Source organism: Hemicordylus capensis, chromosome 2 (genome assembly GCF_027244095.1).
Source record: "Hemicordylus capensis ecotype Gifberg chromosome 2, rHemCap1.1.pri, whole genome shotgun sequence".
NCBI lineage: Eukaryota > Metazoa > Chordata > Lepidosauria > Squamata > Cordylidae > Hemicordylus > Hemicordylus capensis.
The window spans coordinates 150,200,981-150,225,575 of record NC_069658.1 but is presented as its reverse complement, the minus strand read 5'-3'; the positions used below and the strand labels follow the sequence as shown (position 1 = coordinate 150,225,575).

Genomic DNA, 24,595 nt, shown 5'->3' with positions numbered 1-24,595 from the left:
GAGGCTTATGATCTAGGATTGTATTCATTTGTTCTTACTTTGCTTCTTGTGATAAGTGTGTATGTATGTATATATGTATTTGTTTATTTCGGCCCAAGGCCAGCATAAATACAAGAAAAAGAAGGGAAACAACAACAACAAAAACTTGTGATAAGTGAGTTAAATGTGATGTCTTGATAATATGGCTATTAATGGTGAGTTTGTCTTTGAATCAGTGTGAAATTCTTAGTATTAAGGCCCACTGGGAGTTTCTTGGTTTCTCTCATTTTAACTGTCTTTCTGAAATACTAGAATATATTCCAAGCAGTGACACAGTTTACTCTGCATATCCTTTAATTATTTACAGAGTATCTGGGAAAAGCCAAATTCTCCATTCATTTTTAAAACTTATGTAATAGTGATGCTACAGTGCACAGTAGAGAATTAGATAGGCACTTCTGTTTAGTTTTCCTAGTACACCTCCACATAGTATTTGGGTATTTCATGAACCCCAGCATACTGAAATTTGTAGTTTTCCAGCATTTTTTGGTCTGGCTACGTCCACTGCCAAATAATTATTGAAATTTTAAAAGATTAGCGAGCTTGACTTGTATTTTTGAGCTGATATTATAGTAAAGTTATCTGAAAGATGGGTGTCAGATGTTTGCACAGGGGGCGCAATTTCAGTGCTTGCCCTAGGCACTATTTTCCCTAGATACGCCTCTGCTAAATACTATGAAATTAATACTATTAAGACAATTTGTTGTCTTGTTATTCTAATGTTGGCCAGCATACTCTTCATCTATGGTGGTGGGGGGGGGGGAGATTACTTATTGCTTATGGTTAGTGAAAATCCCTACTTGCAAATTTTTTCATACTCAACGCTTGGTTCTTCAACTACACATAATGTTGTGTACTTGTTACCGAGCATATTGTGGTTGCAGAAGCACCATTTTCTATGCTGAACCAAACCACTGCCATCCAACTTGCTAAAAGAATTCTCATTACAGAAAAAAGACACAGAGCCATAAACACAGTGAGGCTTCTAGGTGGTTTCAACAGCCCTTAAGATGCCACATTTATGTTAGCAAATCTGTGTCTGTTCCTTACTTGGTACAGTACATTTACTGTAAAAGAACAGTTGGAAATTTGTGGGATTCAACTACTACAAATGTTATTCATTTTATCTACAATCTATCTCACACACAAACACAACTGGCATTTGGGTATACTACCTCTGAGCATGGAGGTTCCACACAGCCATCATGACTAACAGCCAGTGATACTCCTCAGAGAATTTGTCTATCCTCTTTGAAAGGCATCTAAACAAGTGATCATCACCACATCCTATGGCAGCAAATTCCACAAATTAATTACAGATTGTGTGAAGAAGTGTTTTCTTTTGACTATCTGACCCTCTTTCATGTTTTAGTATTATTTGTTTGTTATTTCTCTGTGTAAACCGCCCTGAGCCATTTTTGGAAGGGCGGTATAGAAATCAAATCATTATTATTATTATTATTATTATTATTATTATTATTATTATTATTATTAGAGAGGGAGAAAAGCATCTCTCTATTCACATTCTCTACATAATGTTCATTTTATAAACCTCTGCAATTTCCTCCCTTGGTTGCCTTTTTTTTTTTTGTAAACCCAAGAGCCCCAAACACTTTACCTTGCTTGTAGGGAAGTTGTTCAAGCCCACTGGTAAAACTTTACAGCATTATTCCATTTGTATGATAGGTGGTGCTCCTTCCAGACAGTGTTTACTTCATCAAAACAAGTTTCAACAATCAAAAATATTAAATATAGGAACTTTATAGAAGGAGAAGCTCCTTTTTAAATCCCTGCAAATATTTACTTACTCTGATTAAGTAAATACTGTCTGGAAGGAGCACCACCTATCATACAAATGGAATAATATTTGTAATGTTGTGTGTCTCACTAAATAAACTCCTGAGTAGGAATCAAACCCCTTTCCAAAAAGAAAGAGTAATACATTACTCTTTGTGATGTATATGTTCCTTTTTAGGTTTAAATCTTTCAGCTTTGCTTCTGCCTTGCTTTAGATTCTGCCTTGTTTTTATTATAATTAAATGTGAAGTGAAAGAAAGTAAAAATCCGATTTTATACATATAATAGAATTGTAAAATACATTTTCCCCCTTTTGTATCTCTGGAGTGTGTGTGTGTTCATGTGCACACAGTGTTTTATTATCTATAGTGGCACATAATAATACACATGTGCACACACTGCCTTGATACTGCCGCCCAGAACAAAACTCATTCCGCTCACAGTTTAAAAAAGGGGGGGGGGATTTATAGATTGCAGGGGGGCACCAGAACCCCTAGCACCAGCCATGAGCTCAGTTAACTTTAGATCCCACTCAGGTTGAATCAGGAAGGCCCCATTCTGAATGCACATGGGCACACACTGCCTCGATACTGCTTCCCAAAACAAAATCTATTTCACGTACAGTTGAAACAGATTAGCGGGAACTCTGGAAACAAGAGCAACAAGGGATGAATATGAACAAATACAGATACACATCAACTTTGTTTTTGCTGGGAATAAAGACTAAGGGGTTAGGCCACAGCGTTCATAGAAAAGGTATATTGTAAGGTTTGCTGACCATTTGGGGATTGCAGAACTATCATAACCAGTGATCTTCCACTTTGACTAGGTTTCTTGAACCACAGAGACTCCTGAATTGGGTTACTGGTTTGTCTGTTAATAAACATTTTAAAGGATCCATGCTACCTTTGTCATCATTAATGCAGAAAACTGAATTCCGGTTATATTTTAAAATTAGCTTCAAGCACCAAATCTACTTTTTAATGATTATTGGCAATTTATTCTTCTTCTGTTTTTTAAAAAATCCATTTAAAAAAATTGTAACCCAAATTCTTGGGAGGAACTCGTATAAGCAAACAATGACGGAAAAAGAGAAATGGAAAAACTATCATGGAAAAAAGAGATGGAACAGAAAGAAACAAATTAGCTGACACTGTGCAAAGTATTTTCAAAAGCACAAACCATTGTTGCTCCCTATTAGGACTAATTTTAAGATACATATGTCCTGTTATCTTGATACCTATAGCATAGACCTGTACATTTTTCAGAACATCTAATAAACAAACAAACATACATTTGGGGGGGCAGGTACACAGTCACTAAATATCCCTTCAGACTCTAACTGAAAATAAAATTGTGTTGCAGATCTTCATTATTCTGTTGGATATTGTAGTGATGCAGACACTATAAACACTCAAGGACAATACACAGGCAAGATATACTTGTGCTTTTTAATTTCCGGTGTTAATTTAAAATTTCACTCATGTTTTGAAAATATTGCTGCGTATTGCTACACTGATAGATAGGCTCAGTTTTTAAAGGATATTAATTATTTACCCTTACCAAATTTATATCCTGATGATCAGAGTAGTCTGCATGAGTGTCAAGGTAGCAGGGAGAAGAGGCATTTCTTTTATAACATCAGTTAATATTAAAGACAGGATAACTTTGCTCTAAATTCTAGTTAATTATGGAGGAAAACTTATGAGAACATGAATTGCTTTGCTGGATCAGCCAAAATATCATCTAATCCAGCATTCTGTTTCTAACAGTGGTCAGCTAGATATCTCTGGAAAATCACAAATGAGACATGAAGGTGATAGATATCCTCTGTTACTGGTCCCCAACATCTGCTACTCAGAGAACTAGTACATACGGAAAGATTCCATCTAGCTATCTAGCTGAGAAACTATCCTTCACAAATTTGACTGATCCACCTTAAAAACCATCTAAAATAAGGACAAATGCTGTATATATTACAGTATATCATCCAAAATGTGAGTTAATCAATTTACATTAAATCTATGCTACAATCTGTTTGCTCCATAGTAGTTCCATAAAAAAGGCAAATATCGCCAGACTCTAGACTGAATTTCACGGTTTTCATTCCAGTCAATAAGCAATTACAAATCATATATGCACAGTGTAATTTTCCCTAAGCAAAATAGTCCATATCATAATGTCATGGGGCAATCAAATCAGTAGGTTCTTCAACATGATGCATCCAGATATTACAAGTGTACTAAGCCACAAAAATATATCTTCTACAGACTATTCACTGTGAACTGCTTTAGAGACAGCAAAACAGAATGAAACAGACACAGCACTCTCAAATTCTTAAAAGAAAACCACTTTGTTTTCCCTTCATTCCTTTAATACTAAATCAAGTTTCTTTCCAAAATAGGCCACTGCCCAGTAAGAGGTTAACTGCTAAGAGCACTGGAATAGTTAGTTTCATCAAAGTGGAGTAGTCAGCGCAAATACAAGCTGATGGGTTTTATTGTTTAAGCCATTAGCTGTAACTACTTACAACACAAAGGCTATTCTCATGATGGGAGAAGCAGGGGAAACGGGTTAAGACAGCCCAGTCCAGCCCAGCTAGCCTGCCAAAGTAGCCCTCCCCTTAAAAGAGTTTAGCGGAGTGAGCGCTCCACTAACCCCGTTTTCATATGGTGGTCTCTAACCGTTTTCATATGGTGGTCTCTAACCGTAATAAAGGCTTATGATATGATATATGAATCCTGTTTTCAAAATCGTGAGATGGCACGGCAACCCACAAGCAGATCCCCAACCTGGAGGCTACAACAAGCCTCCTGGCCTGGGAGTCTCCCCAGAATGCCCCACACACTCGTGCAGGGCATCCTGGGACTTCCAGGGGCCAGACAGCCCCCGATCCCCACCGCCCCTACCGACTCTGTGATGGAGCCAATAATCGTGTGGGCAGCCAATCCGGCCACCCAGGCCTGAGCGCCTGCTCATGTGCAGGCCAAGCCCACTCTCTCCGCAGAGCCTGGTTGGGCTCTACACATGGATCGTGTGTAGAGCCTCAAAATGTTGGCAGTCAATTAAAACCAGAAAGTGTTTAATATCTACAGTACAATTTAAAATATGATGTGAATAAATGCAAATATCAAATCTAGTCTATGCAAGCCCATTTTCCATCTATGAGAGACAGATATTTAAGAAACAGAGACACAACACTCACCTGTATGAGTTCGAATATGTTGCACGTAGTTGTTCTTCCGATCTGAAAAGTAGGAGCACTGCGAGCATGTGTACACTTTCCGTGGAAAATGATTTCTTAGGTGCTTCTTCCAATGATATTCACTGACTGTTGTGTATGTGCAGATGGTGCATTTGTAGACCCTCTCATTTTCTCCTGCTTTATTGTGGTGCTTCAAATGAGCTAGATAGTGATCATACCTGTTAGTGTTATAGCCACAGCGATCACATCTAATGGGTCCCTTGGAAAAGTCCACTTCATCTGTGGTGCCAGAGTCTTTAGCTTGGCCATGCTTCTCAGCTTTTTCTTCTACAATGAATCTCTTGGCACTGTGTACCCGAATGTGATGGACAAACTCCTCCTCCGACTCTGCCTCATACTGACACGGCTTACAACGAAATGGTTTGTTCTTCAAGCTCTTACATTTGTCATCTGCACTCTCTGGAGCATCTGGCACTTCCAACAGGGAGCCCTTTTCTGGGCGACAAAGATGAGGGACAGAAGACTCTGTCAGTCCTGCAGTTTCCACATTAGAAGCCTCAGGAGCTCTAAGGGCTCCCAGTTCCATGCCTTCCAGGTCTTCATGGTCACTTTCCACACCCTGTACATCATCAATGCCTTCTCCATCACTGTCTGAAAAGTTAGTGTTGCCTACAGTTGTCAGTTCAGCCATTTGCCTCTCTTCACCAACCAAATAATCACAACAGTTGCCATTAACTTCTCCTGTCAAGGCTACATTTGCCAACATAATAAGCTGAGGAGCTGCCAGCTCAGCTTTAGAAAGTTCAGGAAAGTCATACATGTCATTTGACAACGCCATGCCAAGATTAGTATTGCCAGGGAACAGGCTACTGCCACCAGACTGCCCCATCACTTGCGTTGCCATATCAACAATTCTGTTTAAAAAAAAAAAAGTGTGTTAGTGTCACTTCCATGAAGAAACCATTCTATAATATCAAAAGTATAAGTCCCTCAGTTATAGTTCTGTTCAATTAAAATTTAAATACTTGACATATTTTAGTTGTGGTTTTGTAATTTTATTATCACTCAAGGACAGCAATTTTTTTTTTAATTTGTCTTCTCCAGGACATCACAAAACACATACAGGTTCACAAACTGACTAATAATTCAACAAAAGACTAGCAGTTCTCATCATAGCTTCACTGCACAATTGGCAGCAATAATTAGTTGCCACTGCTCCTCTACTTAAGAAAGGCCCAAGCTTTCAACATCAAATATAACCAGGCCAAAGAGAATCTAAAACATATTTATGCATCAATGATGATCAAGATTACAGCTAACTCTGTCTTTAGCTGCCGAGGATTGTTGGTGTCTATATACACCTAAATCTTCTAAGCCCCAGCACCAGTCACTTGTTACAGCTATTTGTAATGGTATGCTCCAGTCCCTACCTAGCAAGGAGCAACATGGGTCTCTTATTACAATGGAGAAAATAAACTTGGGGGGGGAGCAGGGAGGAAGATGAACAGAGAACCCCAGAAGGTCATGGCTCAGTAAAGGTCACAGAGCAGAGTTGAGTCTATAGGTATGCCTGGACATACAAAGGAATTAATGAATGGGGGTGCCTCCTAAAATATCTGCTACTGATATGAATGTTTGTATATTAAAAACTGCCCTGAGCCATTTTTGGAAGGGCGGTATATAAATAAAAATCTGCCTCTATATATCAAATGGAGCAGGGGGCAATACCAATTCCCAGAAGGAAAAATGTCTCTCAATGCAGAAAGATGATCATTTCCTAGTTCTGGAATCACAACTGCTTATACGGATTAAAATACCCATTTCATTAGCATGTACTTCTTTTAATCTTTGGTTGCTTTGATTGCAAGTATGAACTTATGATTAAAATGCACTAAAGGTTAACTAGCTGAGCACCCTTGGGAGCTGAACTTATGAACCAGACTTCCTAGGATGCGCCACAAATGTATGAATGCAAGAACTGCTTTGCAGTATCAGAACAAAGGGTCCATCTAAATCCTGTGTTCTCTCTCCAAAAGTGGCCAAACAGAAGTCTCTATGACATTCACAAGCAGGTTATGAAGGTGATAACCAACCACACTGATGTGTGATAAGGCACTAATAGCTATTGTAGAAGATCTGCTTGTAATACACTAAAAAGCAGTACTGCCATTCTGAACGTTTTTACCCAGTCCATATGAATGAGCTACTCTTTTTCTGGTGTAATTATCTGAACTCTACAAGTAAAAATATGCAGCAGCAAAGCTCTCTGGAAGAGTTAACATATAAACATATAAACAGACAAGTTAGGAACACAGGAAGCTGTCTTATAGAAAGCCAGACCATTGGTCCACCAAGCTCAGTATTGTCTACACGGATTGGCAGCAGCTCTCCAAGGTTTCAGGGAGGAGTTTTTCCCAGCCCTAACTAGAGAAGTCATAAATTGAACCCAGGACCTTCTGCATGCAAAGCAGATACTCTAATAGTGAGCTACAGGCCCATCCCATTAACTAAAGAAAAAATACTTCCAAATCAAATACACCCCAACTATGCTTTAAATAGTGTTCAGAGATTCACAGTAAAAATAGGGGTGGTTATTGTGTGATCCAGAATTTATTTTTATTTTTAAAATAAAAGAACCACACCGGACTTTCTCTGTCCCATTCTCTTCTGCTAAGGCATTGAAAGACAAATCCAAACACAGATGCTTATTCTTCAACACCAGAATATGTGAGGCAGCTTATTTGGGGTTGAAAATAGCCAACCAACAGTTGGGTGGGGGTAGATTTTGCTAGAAAGAAACACCAATCTCCTTTCAGCTTCAACACAAATGAGCTCACTGATCTACATACACAACTCTGAACTCCAGAAAGAAAACCAAGACCTACTTCGGTTCTGAAGTCTGTAAATTTAAAAATACCAAGAAGAGGTATTTTACCAAGCCAAGGGCCTCTTGGGCCATTTTTAGGTTTGCAGCCTAATTCTCTATGCATGTTTCCTCAGAAGTTAAATCCCATCGAGTTCAATGAGCTTTACTCCCAAGTAAGTATGCATATGAACTGCAACCTTAAGGCCAAAAAGTTTGCAGTGAGAAATCTACACTACTAAATTCATGTGTGCCATCATCAGCCCAACCACCATCGGCTACTCCTGCTGTTGCATTCCAGAAATAGGCATTCGGCCATTTTCTCAAATACCAAGTAGAAGCAGCAACAGCAGCACAAAGCAGCTCTCTGCAAAACTCTTCCCTACAGCACACACACAAACTCACCGACGACGAAGGTTTTGCTGCTCAAAGTCCTCGTCTCGTCAACTGCCTTTGCCTCCCTCCCTTTTTTTCTTCACCCCCGCCCCCAAATCTACAACTCCCCAATAACTTTCCCTTGTGGAGTTCCGGAAAGAATCGGCGAGGGCCCAGATTTACCCCACTATCCTCCCCCCACAGCTGCCCCGCTCTGAGACGGAGGCAAGGCGGGGTTGGGACATTTCCTTGCTCGCCTGAAGCAGCTCCCCGAGCCAAGAAAAACGGGGGGGGGGGGAGAGAGACGAGAGACTACCTAGTTATTTCTGCCAAGGCAGACAACAATAGTTCTCCACCCACCCGCAAAAAGACACGCACACACACTCTCCCCCCCCTGGACTGGTTTTAAGCCGCGAGCCTTCCTCAACTCTTCCTTGCCCCCTCCACACACTCCGGGGGGGGAGCAAGAGGGGGAATGGAGGGAGGATCCTGGCTCCCACCCACTAGGAAACTGGGGGAGGGGAACGGAGTGTGTCTGCAATGCATATGCGAGATTTTCGGGGGGAAGTGAGTTGCCTGCTTTCTCCTCCCCAAGACAACGTGGTGGGAGAGAGGAGAGGCCCACTCGCAGCTCTGATCCACTTCTGGTGTCGGGGCGAGGGGATGGCCAAGCCTTGGCTGAGCTTTATCCATCCATTCAGCACTCCCCGCCCCACAACAGATCCCAAGGTCATCGCGCAGAGACCCCAACTCACGGCGATGGGGCCCAGAGGCGGAGAGGGCAAGAAATCGCTGTCCAGCTCCAAGCAGGGCGGCTGCTGCTCCTGCTGCGGCCTCCTGAGCAGCTCTGGGCAGTCCCGCAGACGGCGGAGGCGGCGAGGACGGCTCCTCCTCCTCCCCACCAAAACTTCCCTTCCTCCTTCCTGCCACAGGCGACTAACGGCCCGTTGGTGGTGGCGGATCTTCCCGGCAAAAAGAGAGAGGCTTCTCTTCGTCGGCTCCCCCGGGGGCTTCCTTCCTGGGGGCCCCTCAGCCAGCCAGCCCAGCCAGCCAGCTAACCCGCTCTCCCTCCCCCCTGCCCCGGGCCTGCCTGCCTGCCTGGCCTGCTCGCTCGCTTCCCCCACCCCCTCATTCCACGCCCTCCGCCGCCGCCTCATGCGCAGCAGCAGCAGCAGCCTTCAGATCAGCCCTGGACAGCGCCACAGGCTCGCTCGCTTCGGCTTCCCTCGCACCACGGCGGCGACAGCAACAGCCCAGCGGCGGGGGCGCTCACCTCCCCGGCCGCCCCGGGAGCCCCTCGCGAAAGGGACGGGAGTCCAGGCAGGCGCGGAACGGTCGGCAGGGCGCCGGCGGCGACGCGTCTCCTCCTCGGGACAGCAGCGCGAGACGGTGGCGCGCATTCCAGCACTCACCACGCGCGCGGCAACGCCAACTGCAGCAGCGGCAGCAGCAGCCACCCAGAGAGCCCCGCCCCCACCTCTCAGCGACGGCCCCGCCCCCTCCTTCCTCATGGCTTCCCCTCCCCCCTCGTTGGGCCAAGTCAGGGCTGCCTGAACACGTCTCCACAATAACGTAAGCCCACCACTAGCCATAAGCCACCTGCCCGGTGCTCCTCTTCTCCGTACCCTCGTTTTTTGCAATCCCAGGCAGCCAGCAGGAATAGGAGGCTTATTAGGCCCCTGGTAAGCAGTCATGCAAAGCTGGTGATCAACATTAGTTTGGTGTGTCACTCACAACAAGAAGTTGTGAAGTCCTGAACTAGATAACCCCCTTCCCCGCTCCCCTGCAGATTTACCGCAGACATCTCTTCTTGACTTGCCTCCCTGCTTCCTTCACTCATAATTCACACTCACTGGCCCAGAGCCCTTAACTTGGAAAGAGCAGGGTTCTCGCAGCCTCTGATTTTCTTGGGTACACCACAAATGACAATGCTGTTGTCCATTTATTGTTCAATTTCTATACCGCCTTTTCTAAGACATCCCAAGGCGGTTTACAACAATTTAAATACAATAACACTCCATAAAAATCACATTAAAATATTAAAATCAGTTAAAACAATTTTTTTAAAACCCATTAAAAATAGACAGAATAGCAGATGAGCTAAGAAACCTGGCAGCCCCTAGGGGTAAAAGCCTGAACAAATACAAAGGTCTTTAGTTGTTTTTTAAAAGCAGCCAAGGAGCAGGCACTCACTGAGAGAACATTCCAGAGTCTGGGGACGACAGATAAGGCCCGGTCCACGGTAGGACAATTTAGCCTCTCTCAATGTTGGCACATGGAGTAAAGCCCCCTCTGACAACTTTGTTGGGTGGGCAGAAACCCTTAAGAACAGGCAATCTAGCTATGCAGAGCCCAAACCATTAAGGGCTTTTGCTGGTTTATTTATTGTATTATTTTTTATTCATTTGATTTCTATACCACCCGTCCAAAAATGGCTCACAGAGAAATAACAAATAAGATGGATCCCTGTCCTAAAAGGGCTCACAATCTAAAAAGCAGCATCAGACAGACACCAGCAACAGTCACTGGAGATATTGTGCTGGGGGTGGATAGGGCCAGTTACTCTCCCCCTGCCAAATAAAGAGGATCACCACGTTAAAAGGTGACTCTTTGCCAAGTTAGCAGTTACCATTAATGCATCAAAGGGGTTTGGGAGCCTAGCAAATGTCCAACCTCTGGAACTGGTCCTATGCCACCAGGGGTAAATGCAAGGGGTAGAGGGCACTCTCCCAAAAATATTTCCTGCTTCCCCATTATTTCCGCCACCCATCCACCAGACTGGGACTTTATAGAAAAGTGTCAGAAATGCAGTCATAGTATAGCATAGTATAGTACAGTATAGCGCTTGAATTATTTTTAAGGCCTCAGTTGTTTAAAGAAGCCTGATTCAACATAGGAAGCTGCCATATACTGAGTCTGACCATTGGTTCATCTTGCTCAGTATTGTCTACACAGACTGGCAGTGGCTTCTCCAAGGTTACAGGCAGGAGTCCATCTCAGCACTATCTTGGAGCTGTCAGGGAGGGAACCTGTAACCTTCTGCATGGAGATGCTCTTCTCAGTGTCCCCAGGGAATATCTTACAGTGCTCACATGCAGTCTTCCATTCAAATGCAAACCAAGGTGGGCCTTGCTTAGCAAAGGGGATTATTCATGCTAGCTACCACAAGACCAGCTCTCCTCCCAAACCAATCTGCAGAACTCAGTGCAGCCAGGTAGGTAAGAAATTCATTAATTATCGTATGTCTATAAGTATATAATGAGGCTATTCTCACAAGCAGCCTTATCAAGGCTAGGGCAGCCCAGCCTGGGTTAGGCTACGCCTGTGGAGCTTTAGGAAAGTGAAAGTGGAGTCGGCGATTACAAACAACAGAGGGGATAGTGAGTCCCCTTGGAAAATGCCTCTTCTAATGCTAACCTGTCCAAGTGTCTCGCCATTGATTGTTAACTGTGTACTCCACATGCTCATTGCTTCCACATGCTCATTGCTTTTTAAATAAATATCTGAATGTTTTTGCTGACACCAGTTGTTTCTAAACATTTTAGTATCCATGTGTGAGGTAATGAATCGAAGGCTTTCTTGTAGTCAATCCATGCAACACTTAGATTTGTTTTTCTTCTCTTGCAATTTTCTAAAATCATTTTGTCAATCAGCAGCTGGTCTTTTGTGCCTCTGGTGTTTGGGCAATTTCCTTTCTGTTCAACTGGAAGCTGTTTGTTAGTTAATAAGTGTTGCATGACTTCATCTGCTATTATTCCAGTTAATAATTTGAACATGGTTGGCAGGCAGATTATAGGTCTATAATTACTTGGAACTGCACTTTTTGCTGGGTCTTTCATGATGAGATGAGTTTCCCCAGTTGTTAGCCATTGTTCAATATCACCTCCTTGCAAAATGTGATTGAACTGTTTTGATAGTTGTTTATGACGGCTTGTTAGGTGTTTAAGCCAAAAGCCATGCAGTTCATTGTCGCCTAGTGCAGTCCAAGTTTTAATTTTCTTTGCTCTTTCACTTATTAATTCTGGTGTTATTATTAGATCTTGCATTTGTTGGTTACATTTTTTACCCAGCCTGCTTTTTTATTATAGCCTATTGGATTGTCCCATAATTTCCCCCAGAATTGCACTGTTTCTTCTTTATTTGGTGTTTCTACATTTCTTGTAGTTTCTCCTTCTATGCTTTGGTAGAAACGTCTCTGATTCGACTGGAATTGGAGATTCTGCCTGTGTTGTGTAATTCTGGCTTTGTATCTTCTAATCTTCTTTGACACTGCTGTTATTTGCTGCTTTATTATTTCCAGGACTTCTCTAATTTTCCTTGAATCTAGGTGGTATTTTTGGATCCGATACTGTTTGATGTTTTCATTCTTCAGCTTCTTGTCTTTCATATCTTTCAATTTACTAGCATCTGATCTGAGCCTGGAGATTTTATTTTCTAATCTAATCTTCCATTTAGGTGATGTACTACTTTCTTTTTTTACAGGTCCAGTGATCTTATATCCAAGCTCTTGTGTTGTTATTGTTGCTGCACTGTACATTAGTTGGTTTGTTTCTTGCAAATTATTGGTTGTTATTACTGCAAGTGCAGCATTGACATCTTTTAATGCCTGAGCAAGTTGTTTTTTGGCAATTGTTTTTAGAGCTAGAAGTTGAACCCTGGTAGTTGTTTGGTTCATGTGGTCAGTTATTTTTTGCTTTAGTTCTTGTTGCTTTTCTGTTAAACGGCATTCAGGCTTTTGAGGTGAAGGCAAAGGGGAGGTTGCCTGGTTTTGATTTTGAAACAGTTCAGCGACAGTGGCATCCTCTATTTCCAACACCTCCTCCACCTTCGCCTGAGCAACTTCTTCAGTTGGTGGTAATTCTTCTTCCATATCTTGAGCCTGTGTTGCTCTTTGCAGTTCTTCCAGCTCAACTCCTGTGAATACTTTATTTCTTATTATGAATCTTCTCTGGTCTGCTAGCCTTTGTTCTGTTATTTCTGTATCTGGATGCTTCTCTTTCCAAATTTGGTACATTCTGTTTAAATAACCTCTTCTAGTTGGACTACACTTGTAATAGCAGATCATTATTTCCTTGTTGGCATTTTTCGGTTTTTGTTTTTGTTTTGGTTAAGCGACGTTTCTTCCAGTAACCTTGCAGTCTCCAGCCCTAGATGCTCAACTGAAGATCCTGAGTCCTGTAGCCCACTTGCCACCAGATGTCCAGGGAATCCAGCACCTGGCGCGGTCCTTGTTGACCTGGGCGACGACCGATCTGGTATAGATGTATTAAAGTTACGTCTCACCATATTCTTGATGGGAGAGGCACTCTTCGTCTGGCTCCTCTGGTGAGACCTGTCCAGTATGGTTGGACCTCTGTCATAGCTCTCACCTTCCTCAGAGCACACAAGCCCCACAACCACGCCAAGGTAGTGCCTCAGTGGAGGAGGAGGAGGAGGAGGAGGAGGAGGAGGAGGAGGAGGAGGAGGAGGATTACATTTATATCCCACTCTTCCTCCAAGGAGCCCAGAGCGGTGTACTACATACTTGAGTTTCTCCTCACAACAACCCTGTGAAGTAGGTTAGGCTGAGAGAGAAGTGATTGGCCCAGAATCACCCAGCTAGATTTTTGGCTCCCTCCCTCCCAGGCTTCAGGAGGAGAGTGAAAACTGCTCTTTTTATTCAGGCTCTTGAGCAATGAACTGTCCCTGCTCTTTTTATATTTTTAGCTATGTTTTGTTATATTTTTATGTTTGTTGTTAATATTTATTGTTTTATCTTGCGGTTATGTTTGTTTTATTGAATGTTATTGTTTTATAGTGTTGTTGTTAGCCACCTTGGGATCTTAGGACAAAAGGCAGCACATAAATATAAACAAACAAACAAATAATTGACTGTGAGAGGGAAACAAGGTAGGAGGTGCCAGCAGAGATCATGTGCTAAGCAGCAGCTGCGTACAAGGGCTCTATGTTTTACCCAGCAGTTGTACCCAGTTGCTGAATGAGGTAGAAAGAAACCCCTTGTACTCAGTTCCTGCTTAGTACACAATGAGCTCTTTCTCATGATTGTGTGAAAGGGCTTGCTGGTAGGTGGCAGGGAAGGCTGCAGAAGCTCACCTTGCCCACAAACAATCCTGTGTCTAGGTCTGGGTGCACGGATTGCACGCCCAGACGTTCTGCTGTTCACAGACAGCACAGAGGTTGGAATGCATCATCCCAGCCCCAAGAAATCGCACAATTGTAGGGATCCCCCCAGTGACGGACAGGTGCCCATCAGTGTTTCAGCACCGACTGAAAGCAGCCAACTCTGACACATGGTCAAATAAACAGGGTGAAGGGAGTGCTTGCTCCCTTAGCCTTGTTTAATGGCCCAGCTTCTTAGCTGGGTTTGCCACCGAGACTCACCAGGAGCCGGTTGGCTCCCAGCTGTTCTGATGGGCAACCAAGCCTGGTCTTAGCTACTCATGAGAACAGTCTCAATCTCTATCAGTGCCTCCTACTTTGCTTTCCTCATGCAGATGGTCAAAACATGGGAGAATGCACAACTCCCCAAAACTGGGTAGGACACTTGTCTTACCCAGTTATTGATTGTATTAATTGCCTTCATAATTGCCACACCTCTCCCTGGTGTCCCAGGTTGAGGTGGTGACCAGAGGTGCTTTCTACCAGCTTCAGCTGATACATCAGCTGCATCATCAACTGATACATCAGTTTCTTGAGATGAATGACCTCAGAACAGTGGTATATATGCTGGTAAACTCCAGACATAACTACTGCAATGTGCACTATGTGGGACTACCTTTGTAAGTAGTCCAGAAACTGCAGTTAGTACAGAATGAGGCAGCCAGGTTGGTCTCTGGGTCACTGGCTACTGATATGTTTCCATGCAAAATACAAGGTGCTGGTTATAACCTATAAAGCCCTAAACAGCTTAGGTCCTGGGTTATTGATTATTTTTTTGTGGATAAAATCTCTCATATTCAGGCCGACTTGGATTTAGACCCCACAATTACTGCAGTGTCTGAATCGGAGGTGTCCAGTGACTCCACTTATGTGGTTAGGCTGAATCAGTTTCGGTTTGTGACTCATCAGGATGTGGACAAGTGCTTGGAGCGATGTGGCCTACCACCTGTTCTCTTGACCCTTGCCCGACATGGCTAATACTATCTGGCAGGGAGGTTGTTGTAGAAGGCCTAGTAGAGATCATAAATGCTTCTCTGAGGGAGGGCAGGATGCCTTCTTGTCTTAAGGAGGCAATTATTAGACCACCTCTGAAGAAGCCTGCCCTGAATTCCTCAGAGTTGAGCAACTATAGGCCTGTCTCCAACCTTCTGTGGCTGGGCAAGGTAATTGAGAGGGTGATGGCCTCCCAACTTCAGCCAGTCTTGGATGAAACTGATTATCTAGACCCGTTTCAGACCAGCTTTCGGATGGGCTGTGGGGTGGAGCAGGCGTGGCCCATGAACGTGCCTCTGTGGGGGGCGGCTTGTAAACAGAGCCGGTGCTCCATGCCGCCTAGCAGTCCCCACAGCGGGGAATCGCCTCTGCCACTCACCTGGCTCCCATGGAGGCGAGCCCCTGCCAGCGGCCAGGTGAGTAGCGGAGGCAATTCCCCACCACTGGGGCTGCTGGGTGGCATGGAGCACCGGCTCCATTTACACTTAAAGATGCTGTCTGCCGCCCTGCCCCCCCAGAGGGGCATTCACAGGCCGTGCCTGGGCTGGAGACTTCCTTGGTCGGCCTGATGGATGATCTCCAATTGGGAATTGACAGAGGAACTGTGACTCTGTTGGTCCTTTTGGACCTCTCTGTGGCTTTCAATACTATCAACCATAGTATCCTTCTGGAGCGTCTGAGGGCGTTGGGGGTGGGAGGCACTACTTTTGAGTGGTTCCACTTCCACTCTTACCTCTCGGGCAGATTCCAGATGGTGTCTCTCGGGGACTATTGTTCTTCAAAAATTGAACCGGTATGGTGTCCCTCAGGGCTCCATATTGTCTCCAATGTTTAAGATCTACATGAAACTGCTGGGAGAGATCATCAGGAGATTTTGTTGAGGGTGTTATCAGTATGCTGCTGACACCCAAATCTTTTTCTCCATGACAACATCATCAGGAGAAGGCATAACCTCCCTAAATGCCTGCCTGGAGGCATTGATGGGCTGGATGAGAGATAACAAGCTGAGGCTTGATCCAGATAAGACAGAGGTACTTACTGTGAGGGGTTGGAACTTGGGAGATTATTTTGATCTGCCAGTTCTGAATGGGGTCACGCTTCCCCAGAAGGAACAGGTACACAGTTTGCGGGTGCTTCTGGACACAAGACTCTCCCTGGTGTCCCAAGCTGAGGCAGTGGCCAGAGGTGCCTTTTATCAGCTTTGGCTGATACGCCAGTTGCATCCGTTTCTTGAGATAAATGACCTCAGAAAAGTAGTACATCTGCTGGTCACCTCCTTGACTACTGCAATGCACTCTATGTGGGGCTGCCTTTGTACATAGTCCGGAAACTGCAGTTAGACCAGAATGCAGCGGCCAGGTTGGTCTCTGGGTCATCTTGGAGAGACCATATCACTCCTATCTTAAAAGATCTACACTGGCTGCCGATAAGTTTCCAGGCAGAGTAGAAGGTTTTGGTTATAACCTATAAAGCCCTAAACAGCTTGGGCCCTGAGTATTTAAGAGAATGTCTTCTTTGTTATGAACTGCACCGCCCATTGAGATCATCTGGAGAAGTTCATCTGCAGTTGCCACTGGCTCGTCTGGTGGCTACTCGGGGACAGGCCTTCTCCATTGCTGCCCAGAGGCTTTGCAACACTCTTCCTGCTGAAATAAGAGCCTCCCCATCTCTTACAATGTTTTAAAAGGCAGTCAAGATGCGTTTGTTCACCCTGGCTTCTAATTAGATATTGTTTTAATTGTATTTTAATTGTGTTTTAATAGTTTTAATATTTAAAATTTTAATTGTTGAAATATTTCCATCTTTTTATTGATTGTATTTATTGTTTTGTTGTAAACAGCCCAGAGAACTTGCGTTTTGGGCGCTATAAAAATGTGTTAAATAAATAAACAAATAAATAGAAATGTGGGCTGCCATTATATGCCATGTCCATTTCTCACACTTTTGCAGTGCTTGAATTTTGCAGGACAAGTTAGTGCAATGCTCTCTACATAGGACTGTCCTTGAAGATGGTCCAGAAGCTTCAAGTACTCAGAACATGGCTGCCAATGTTTTGACTGGAGCTGCTCTATTGCATCATATATATGACACCAATGCTCTACCACCTTCACTGGTTACCAGTGTCCTTCCAGGCTCAGTTCAAGTTGGTTTGGACTTTTAAAGCCCTACATGCTGTAGCATGAAAATATATCAAGAATCACCTCCTGCCATGTGAGCCTGCCCAAGAAATCTGCTCTGTGTTGGAAGCCCTCTTTTAGGTTCCCTCCACCTCACTCCCAATGTCAGATGTACAGCTTGTGGATACTAGACACAGCTTTTTCAGTTGTGCACTGTCACTAAAGAGGTATGCCTGACCCTGTCCCTGCCTGCTTTCGAGTAGGTAGTTTTTCAAATGTTTTTTTAACCAGGATTAAATGGAACACTGCAGTTGTTTGGTTCTGCTATGCGTTATGCTTCTGTTTTAGTTTGTTTTAACAGTGAGATGGTTTTAACTGCAGTTTTTTTACAGTTTTAACTGTTAAAACTGGATGGTTTTAAGATGTATTTATTACTCTTTTTATGTTTTTTTAATGTTACAAATAGTTGTGATGTAAGGTAAAAAATGGTAAAATGTGTCGTCAAGTCAATTTCGACTCCTGGTGCCCACAGAGCCCTGTAGCCCTGTGGTTTTCTTTTGGTAGAATTCAGGAGGGGTTTACCATTGCCTCCTCCCACACAGTATGAGATGATGCCTTTCAGCATCTTCCTATATTGCTGCTGCCTGATATCGTACCAGCGGGGATTTGAACCTGCAACCTTCTGCTTGTTAGTCAAGCATTAGTTGTGATGTAAGCCACCTTAATTACTTTGTAGATAGTCAACAACTACTACCACTAGTAGCAGCTGAATGACCCTTGTATAGCTTGCTTACTTTCTTCTTCCTTCTGTAAAAATTTCTGTTTCAAGGTAGCATGAGAGAGGGTGCTTTCAAAGTTTGTTATATGGCCTGGAGGGCAAGGGGAGTTTCCAAAGAAAAAAGTCAGAACTTCTACTTGGCACACCTAAGCCTTTCAGCATACCAAAAACAGCTCTTTGGATCCCTGACATCTTGCTTTAGTTTTCCTTTTGACTTAACAGATATTTTCCATTTTATTCTTCTAAAATAACAATTTCTGCAACTAGTCTATTTAACTTTTGCATTTTATATCTATATTTATAAAGCTGCTTGGACCTCACTCACTCACTCATAGTCTAGTCTAGTCTAGTCTAGTCAAGTCTTTATTATTACAGTCATTGACCAAAATTTGTAAATTCATTTAAAAATAAGGCAAAAGGAGAAAGCTAAACAGACTAATAGTACAAATCTTAAAATACTACAATTGAATATTAACAACTTCTATCCGATTTTTACTACAAATATAACAAAACTTTGCAACCTTAAGTAAATTAGCTTTGTTACTATCTGCTAGCAGCAAAATTAAATAATCATTATCAGAGAGCCCTGGATGTAAAATAAGTTGAGGTGTAAAAAATTTAGTCCCGATATCGCCATAAAGCTGACAGAACAGCAAAACGTGAGCTATAGTTTCAATTTCTCCAGTGCCACATGGGCAAACATGGTCTTGGTAAGGAATGCCCTGAAATCTCCCTTACAAAACTGCTGTATTCATAGCATTGCAACGCGCTAAGGTCAACGCCCTGCAAAATTTGGGGACAGTTTGTTGAAATAAATAATTTGTAGGGGAGTAATTCACACTTTGTTTACCCAAGAAAACACCCTGGGGGATGCCACTCTCTTTCCATGTCAAAAATTCTTTCTTTTAATTTAACTCTGGCAGCATCATAACTTAAAGTTTTGATAGCTGCAGGGGAAAAGCCCTAATAATGCAGTTGCTTTTCTACTTTTTCCATCCACGTTGACCGATATGAGTCCTGCAGTACTAATGGAGTTAAACCAATAGGACTGAATATTAGTTTAAGCCAATAATCCAGGATATAAATCCCGGCCCAGGCCTCCAATTTAATCATACCTGCCTCAAGGTGTAAAACTGCTCTAGGGATACAACCTGGTACTTGAAATACATTTTTTAGAAAGTTTGATTGAACTGCCTCAACTTTATTGAAGCTGGCATATAAACCCAGTTGAACCCCATATAGTAATTGGGCTCGCACTTTAGCATTGAACAACTTTATGGCCGCAGGGACGAATTGAGCAATTCTACAGCAAAAATATGATTGAGTTAAATTTGTGCTCTTTTTCCCATTCTGGACGACATAATCTCTATGCAGCTGGATGCCATAATCTCTGTGCAAAGTTCGTGTGCCAGAAGCATGGAAAACCCATTCCAAGATATTTTAGGTGGCTGACCTGTTCTAGTTTTCTAGCTGGTGGCCATTCAGAGACCATCGATGTGTTCTCTAGAATCTAGAATGTTTTGCAAACACCATAATTCTAGTTTTAGAGCAGTTGGTTTCCAGTGAGTTTGACTAACAGTAGGCATCCAAAGAGCGCAAAGCTCTCCTTAAGCCTACTTGAGTTCTTGAAAGAATAACCGCTTCATCTGCATATAGGAGGGCTGATAGATATCTGTTCCCTAATTTAGGAAGATGATGTTCAGATTTATTCAAATTAGAAGCCAGTGAGTTAATATAAAGGTTAAAAGCAGAGGATCCAATATACAGCCTTGTCTGACCCCTCTGAAAACCAAAATCTCCTTAGAAAAATGGCCAAACTTAGTGCAGCAGACTCGAATTCATGAGTGGTTATGAAGCCTATAGATCAACCACAAAAGTCGGCGATCAATTGTAGAGTTGAGCAATTTAATCCACAGTTTTTCTCTGGAAATTAAATCAAAAGCTGCCCTAAATGCAACAAAGGCAACATACAGAGCTGAACCTGCCGCAGAAGAATATTTCTCAACTAGATGTTGAAGAATTAAAGTGGAGTCCAGTACAGATCAACCATCTCAGAATCCAAATTGTTCATCAGAAATAATATATTGACTGTTGCACCAGTCCAATAATTTACAAAGTCAATACTTAGCATATAATTTAGCAATAATACTAAGCAGACTAATTGGACGGTAGTTTTCAGGAAGTTTCCTATCTCCCTTTTTGTATATGGGAATAATAATTGCTATTCCCCACTCTCACTCATATGAAACTTCCACACCAAACCACAAAGTATAGAAACATACCATTTTTTTTCCCAGGTAGGTTCCAGACCTTGCCTATACTACCAGAAAAATTAAAAACAAACCCAGAAAAATGCCTTAATTTCTCAGAAAATGTGGGGAAACTCTCCCACTGGAAAAACATGGAAATAATGTCTTCCAAAGAATCTTGGCAGTTTTCTCGGGTACTTTTATAGACAGAGTCCAAACTTTCACAGAATGGTGAAGAAACAAACAAGCTATATTATTTCAGTTCACTCAATTTCTATCCATGTTGGATTTCCACAAAACTTGCTTAAGAAATCAAAAAACACAAAAATGTTTGCACTAGATATCTTTGCACTGGTCATCAGCGAGCAAGCAGTGAATGGAAAGTGCATGATCATTTTGTGGTACAGGAGGAATGCTTGCAAACTGCAAGCCCGTTTACTAGTTCATCACACACACACACACACCCCAAATATAATCCCTTGGGCATATTTTAACTTGATTAAAAAAAAAAAAGTCTTTAGCACACAGAGGATTCCCCCCACTTAAAAACCAGTCTAGCCTGACTTGTTATATTTGTACACAGCAGATAAACCAGCCCTCTGCAACTGACTGTGCTAATTCCAATTATTTGTGGTGGTGGTTTAAAGCTCTTGAACAACTTATGTGAATGGGGTGGTGTGAAGCACTATTTTAAGAAGAGTAAACATTTCATATTTGTGCACCAACTTAAACCACCACCACCACCACCACCACAAAGAAGCTTGTAAAAGGCAGTCATAGTCAGCAAAGAAGGAGCATGATATTAATATAACTAGTATGTATGATTAATGATGTGGGTTAGGAGCAACGTTTCCATATCATTCAGCTTCATATTGTATGACACTGTTAAGATGTTATGAGAAAAATAAAGGATGCAGAATAAATAATACATAATAATATGTGTCATTAGTGTCCAGTTAGTATTGGAAATTAAGTGTGTTATCACAAGTGTGCAAGTGTGATATTTTATAGAGGTTGCTGTTAAGTGTTTGTCCAGACTACAGTGGAAGATACTTTGGCTGAAGGAGATACCGAAAGAAAGTCAGAGATAGCAGACAAAGAAGATAATTCCTGGTATGGAACAAAAGGGGGGGGGGACATATTAACTACAATTGCTGCAAAAGTTAGTTGTGATTAAGGACCAATGCAGGTGCAATATTCCCAAAAAGACTGGGAACACTCTTGCAGCCTGCAGTGTGCAGGCTGGCACACTCTTTTCTCCTCCCAAACTTCTCTCCCTTTTCCGAGCTAACTGTGGTGCAGTAAATTGGGGGGTGGGGGTGGAAGGGGGGGCATATGTAGGAGATAACTGGCAGACAGAAGCAACTGCTTAACCCCTACCCTCACCCACCAATTATCTGCAAATGCCTGCTATTATGTTTTAACTGGTTTTCCCCATAGCAAATCGCTGAAGCCACAAATAAGATCAGGGAACCTGTGGCCCAGGGGCATTTGCAGGGAGTGATGGGTGGACATGGAAGGAGTAGGATCCCTTCATCCCATTTGCTAATTTTTCCTTGCATACTTCCATTTTTAAATTATATCCTGCTTTTCTCATCACCAGTCCAGTTTGGTTAACAATGAAAATATACAGTAGAAACCAATCAAACTCACCAAACATTAAAAGAAAAAATAAAACTAAAGAATCAGGCAGACAAAACACTAAAAAGCCCATCAGCCAGCTTAAAGTAACTCACAACATCCTCACAACAATAGCCACCTCCCATGCATAACCTCGCCACCCACAAATGCCAAGCGGGGGTGGGGAAGCCATGACTTATCTCCAGTTCAAGGGCATATGCCTTCTCTACTCTATTTTAGCAAGTGCATTAAATTTGCAAGTGGTTGGTGAATGCAAACTGGGAAGACAGAATAACATGTTGTTCTATGCTGACATGCTAATCTGCAGAAAAAATTATGTATGCACCACAAAAAACTCACAAACTAATGATTCAGACCAAGGGTATATGCTCCCCTGACAAACAGACATAGCTCATGAACATTCTCTCATGCTAGTTAGTGCCTGCGCCTGGAGCTGGGCCAATTAAGTGGCAGGGACAATAGCTAGAATTATGAGGCAGGAGACATTTGACCAATTAGATCAAATGTTGACTAGAGCCCATTTTAGGTTCTACTCCATGGCAGTGAAGAAATCTTCCTGTTCTGCCACCAGTGCATTGGTGCAGAGCTGTTGCAAGCAGAGAGAGGACTGTTACAATTTGCTCTTCCAGGAGGGGGTGAGGAACCCTCAATGGACCATTGTGACCAGTTTGAAAGACTGCTGCCCATACAGCTTGCCAATAAAGTATTGTTACCAGACATCCTTCCTCCATCTTGAATTTCAGCTTTGGACTTGTGTAGGACTGTTGTGAAAACCAGTCATTTTTGTGCTAAGAGGGAAGCAACCCTCCATTTGGGCCAAAACAGCAGAGTCTTTAAACCAGAACCTGTGCAAACAGCTTGGAGAAACGAAGTATCCCGGATCCTTGAACTCTTAAGAATTCTCAAGAAGCTGAATTTCCATATGGAATAATCAAGGGTCCAACAACAGACAAGTCCCAAGAAACTGATTAACCACATCCTAAAATGCAATCAAGGCAAGCTCTAAGGTGGTTAATTAGATTTGGCATACTGGTTGCTTTTTGTTTGGGTGATCCATCTGATAGTAACTTCTCCACCCATACATTTCCTTTTGCCTCCACAGTAGAGTCTTCTGTTGATCTCCTCTGATTCTTGAACCTTTCAGCCTTTGCAGCCCCTATGAGGAGACCCCAGGAAGAAATCTGTATAAATAGTCTCAGCTTTTAGACAGTTGTGACTTCCTTACATGTGACTGCAGTGACATGATCTTTCTAACCTATACTGTTCTGAAGCTATGCCCAATCGGGTGCCCACTTCTACGCTCAAACCCTTTCCCCTCGTAAGCTGAATCACTGGACTGTTGAGTCCCAATTCTGAGCTGAAATCACTATCCTTGATTTACTGTGTGGACTTTTTGTGGGGAGATCTGCATAAGACTGTTCTGGACTTCCTTGAGTGGAATCAATGAAACTTAGAATGAAACATTTGAGACTGGTCAGTTCCTTGTGTGGCCTTGCTGTGGCTGACCCTGAACAAGATTGCTTGGAATCCTGGTGGCTCCCTGATTGGCTGTTGCCACCTGAAGTATCTTACCTGCTGCTAAGCCCAGACCCTGCTGTTTCAACTTGCCAGCTGCTTTGGCAGCACCTCTGAAGCCAGGGTTTGAGTTTCCTTATGAGATTCACCACCTGAACCCCTTGGCTTTGCTCATGAATTTATAAATTCACAAATTAACAAATGTCTCATTTATATATTATGAAATAACAAACAAAAGGAAAATTATCAAAGTTGTTTTCTTTCTTTCTTTCTTTCTTTCTTTCTTTCTTTCTTTCTTTCTTTCTTTCTTTCTTTCTTTCTTTCTTCATGACCCACACTTCATGACCCACCAGCCGCTAGATGACAGCCTCTGCCTTCATCCTCTCCCCCTCCTTTCTCTCTTTCTTCCTGGAGCTGCCCTCACTTCCTATGTAATAAAGGTTGCCACATACCATATTTTTGCATTGTGCCTGTGCTCTGTACAAAATAAACATTTCTTTTCCCCCAAAAAAGTCTTCACCTCTGAGAATGTTTGCTCCTCTAGGGTACTCTTAACATAACTTGCCACTGTCTAGACTACGATCCATACATTATTCAGACTTGCCATTTTGGTTCTTCCCTCATTATGGCCCCAAAGCATAAGTGCACACATATGTAGGTTTGATTAAGTGTGGTAACAGTCACTTGCATCTGTTCTGACTTAGATTTTAAGAGCAATTTCTTTGGATAGGCCCTTTGCTGCTGCACATCCTCTTAAATTCATTTTAGCTTGTTTCGCTTGAGATTGGTGTGCTTGTTTCGCAGCACACTTACGTGGCATACATATGTGGCAGCAACAAGATATGTGGCAGCATGAGGTCAACC

The 24,595-nt window shown here is 42.7% G+C and overlaps 1 protein-coding gene across 4 annotated transcripts in view; it reads right to left on the bottom strand.

Moving 5' to 3' along the window:
- Positions 1-9,705, bottom strand: part of REST (RE1 silencing transcription factor) — a 30,431-nt gene extending 20,726 nt beyond the window's left edge. For 2 of the 4 annotated variants that reach the window (XM_053296633.1, XM_053296637.1), the window contains exons 1-2: positions 9,553-9,705; positions 5,042-5,955 (exon numbers count right to left, since the gene is read on the bottom strand). In XM_053296633.1, coding sequence (XP_053152608.1) covers positions 5,042-5,945 — 904 coding nt within the window. In that variant the 5' untranslated portion in view covers positions 5,946-5,955; positions 9,553-9,705. Of the gene's footprint in view, positions 1-5,041; positions 5,956-8,309; positions 8,996-9,034; positions 9,366-9,552 lie in introns of those variants that run through there. The other 2 variants (XM_053296636.1, XM_053296635.1) reach the window with 2 other exon arrangements.
- Between the last annotated feature and the right edge of the window lie 14,890 nt (positions 9,706-24,595).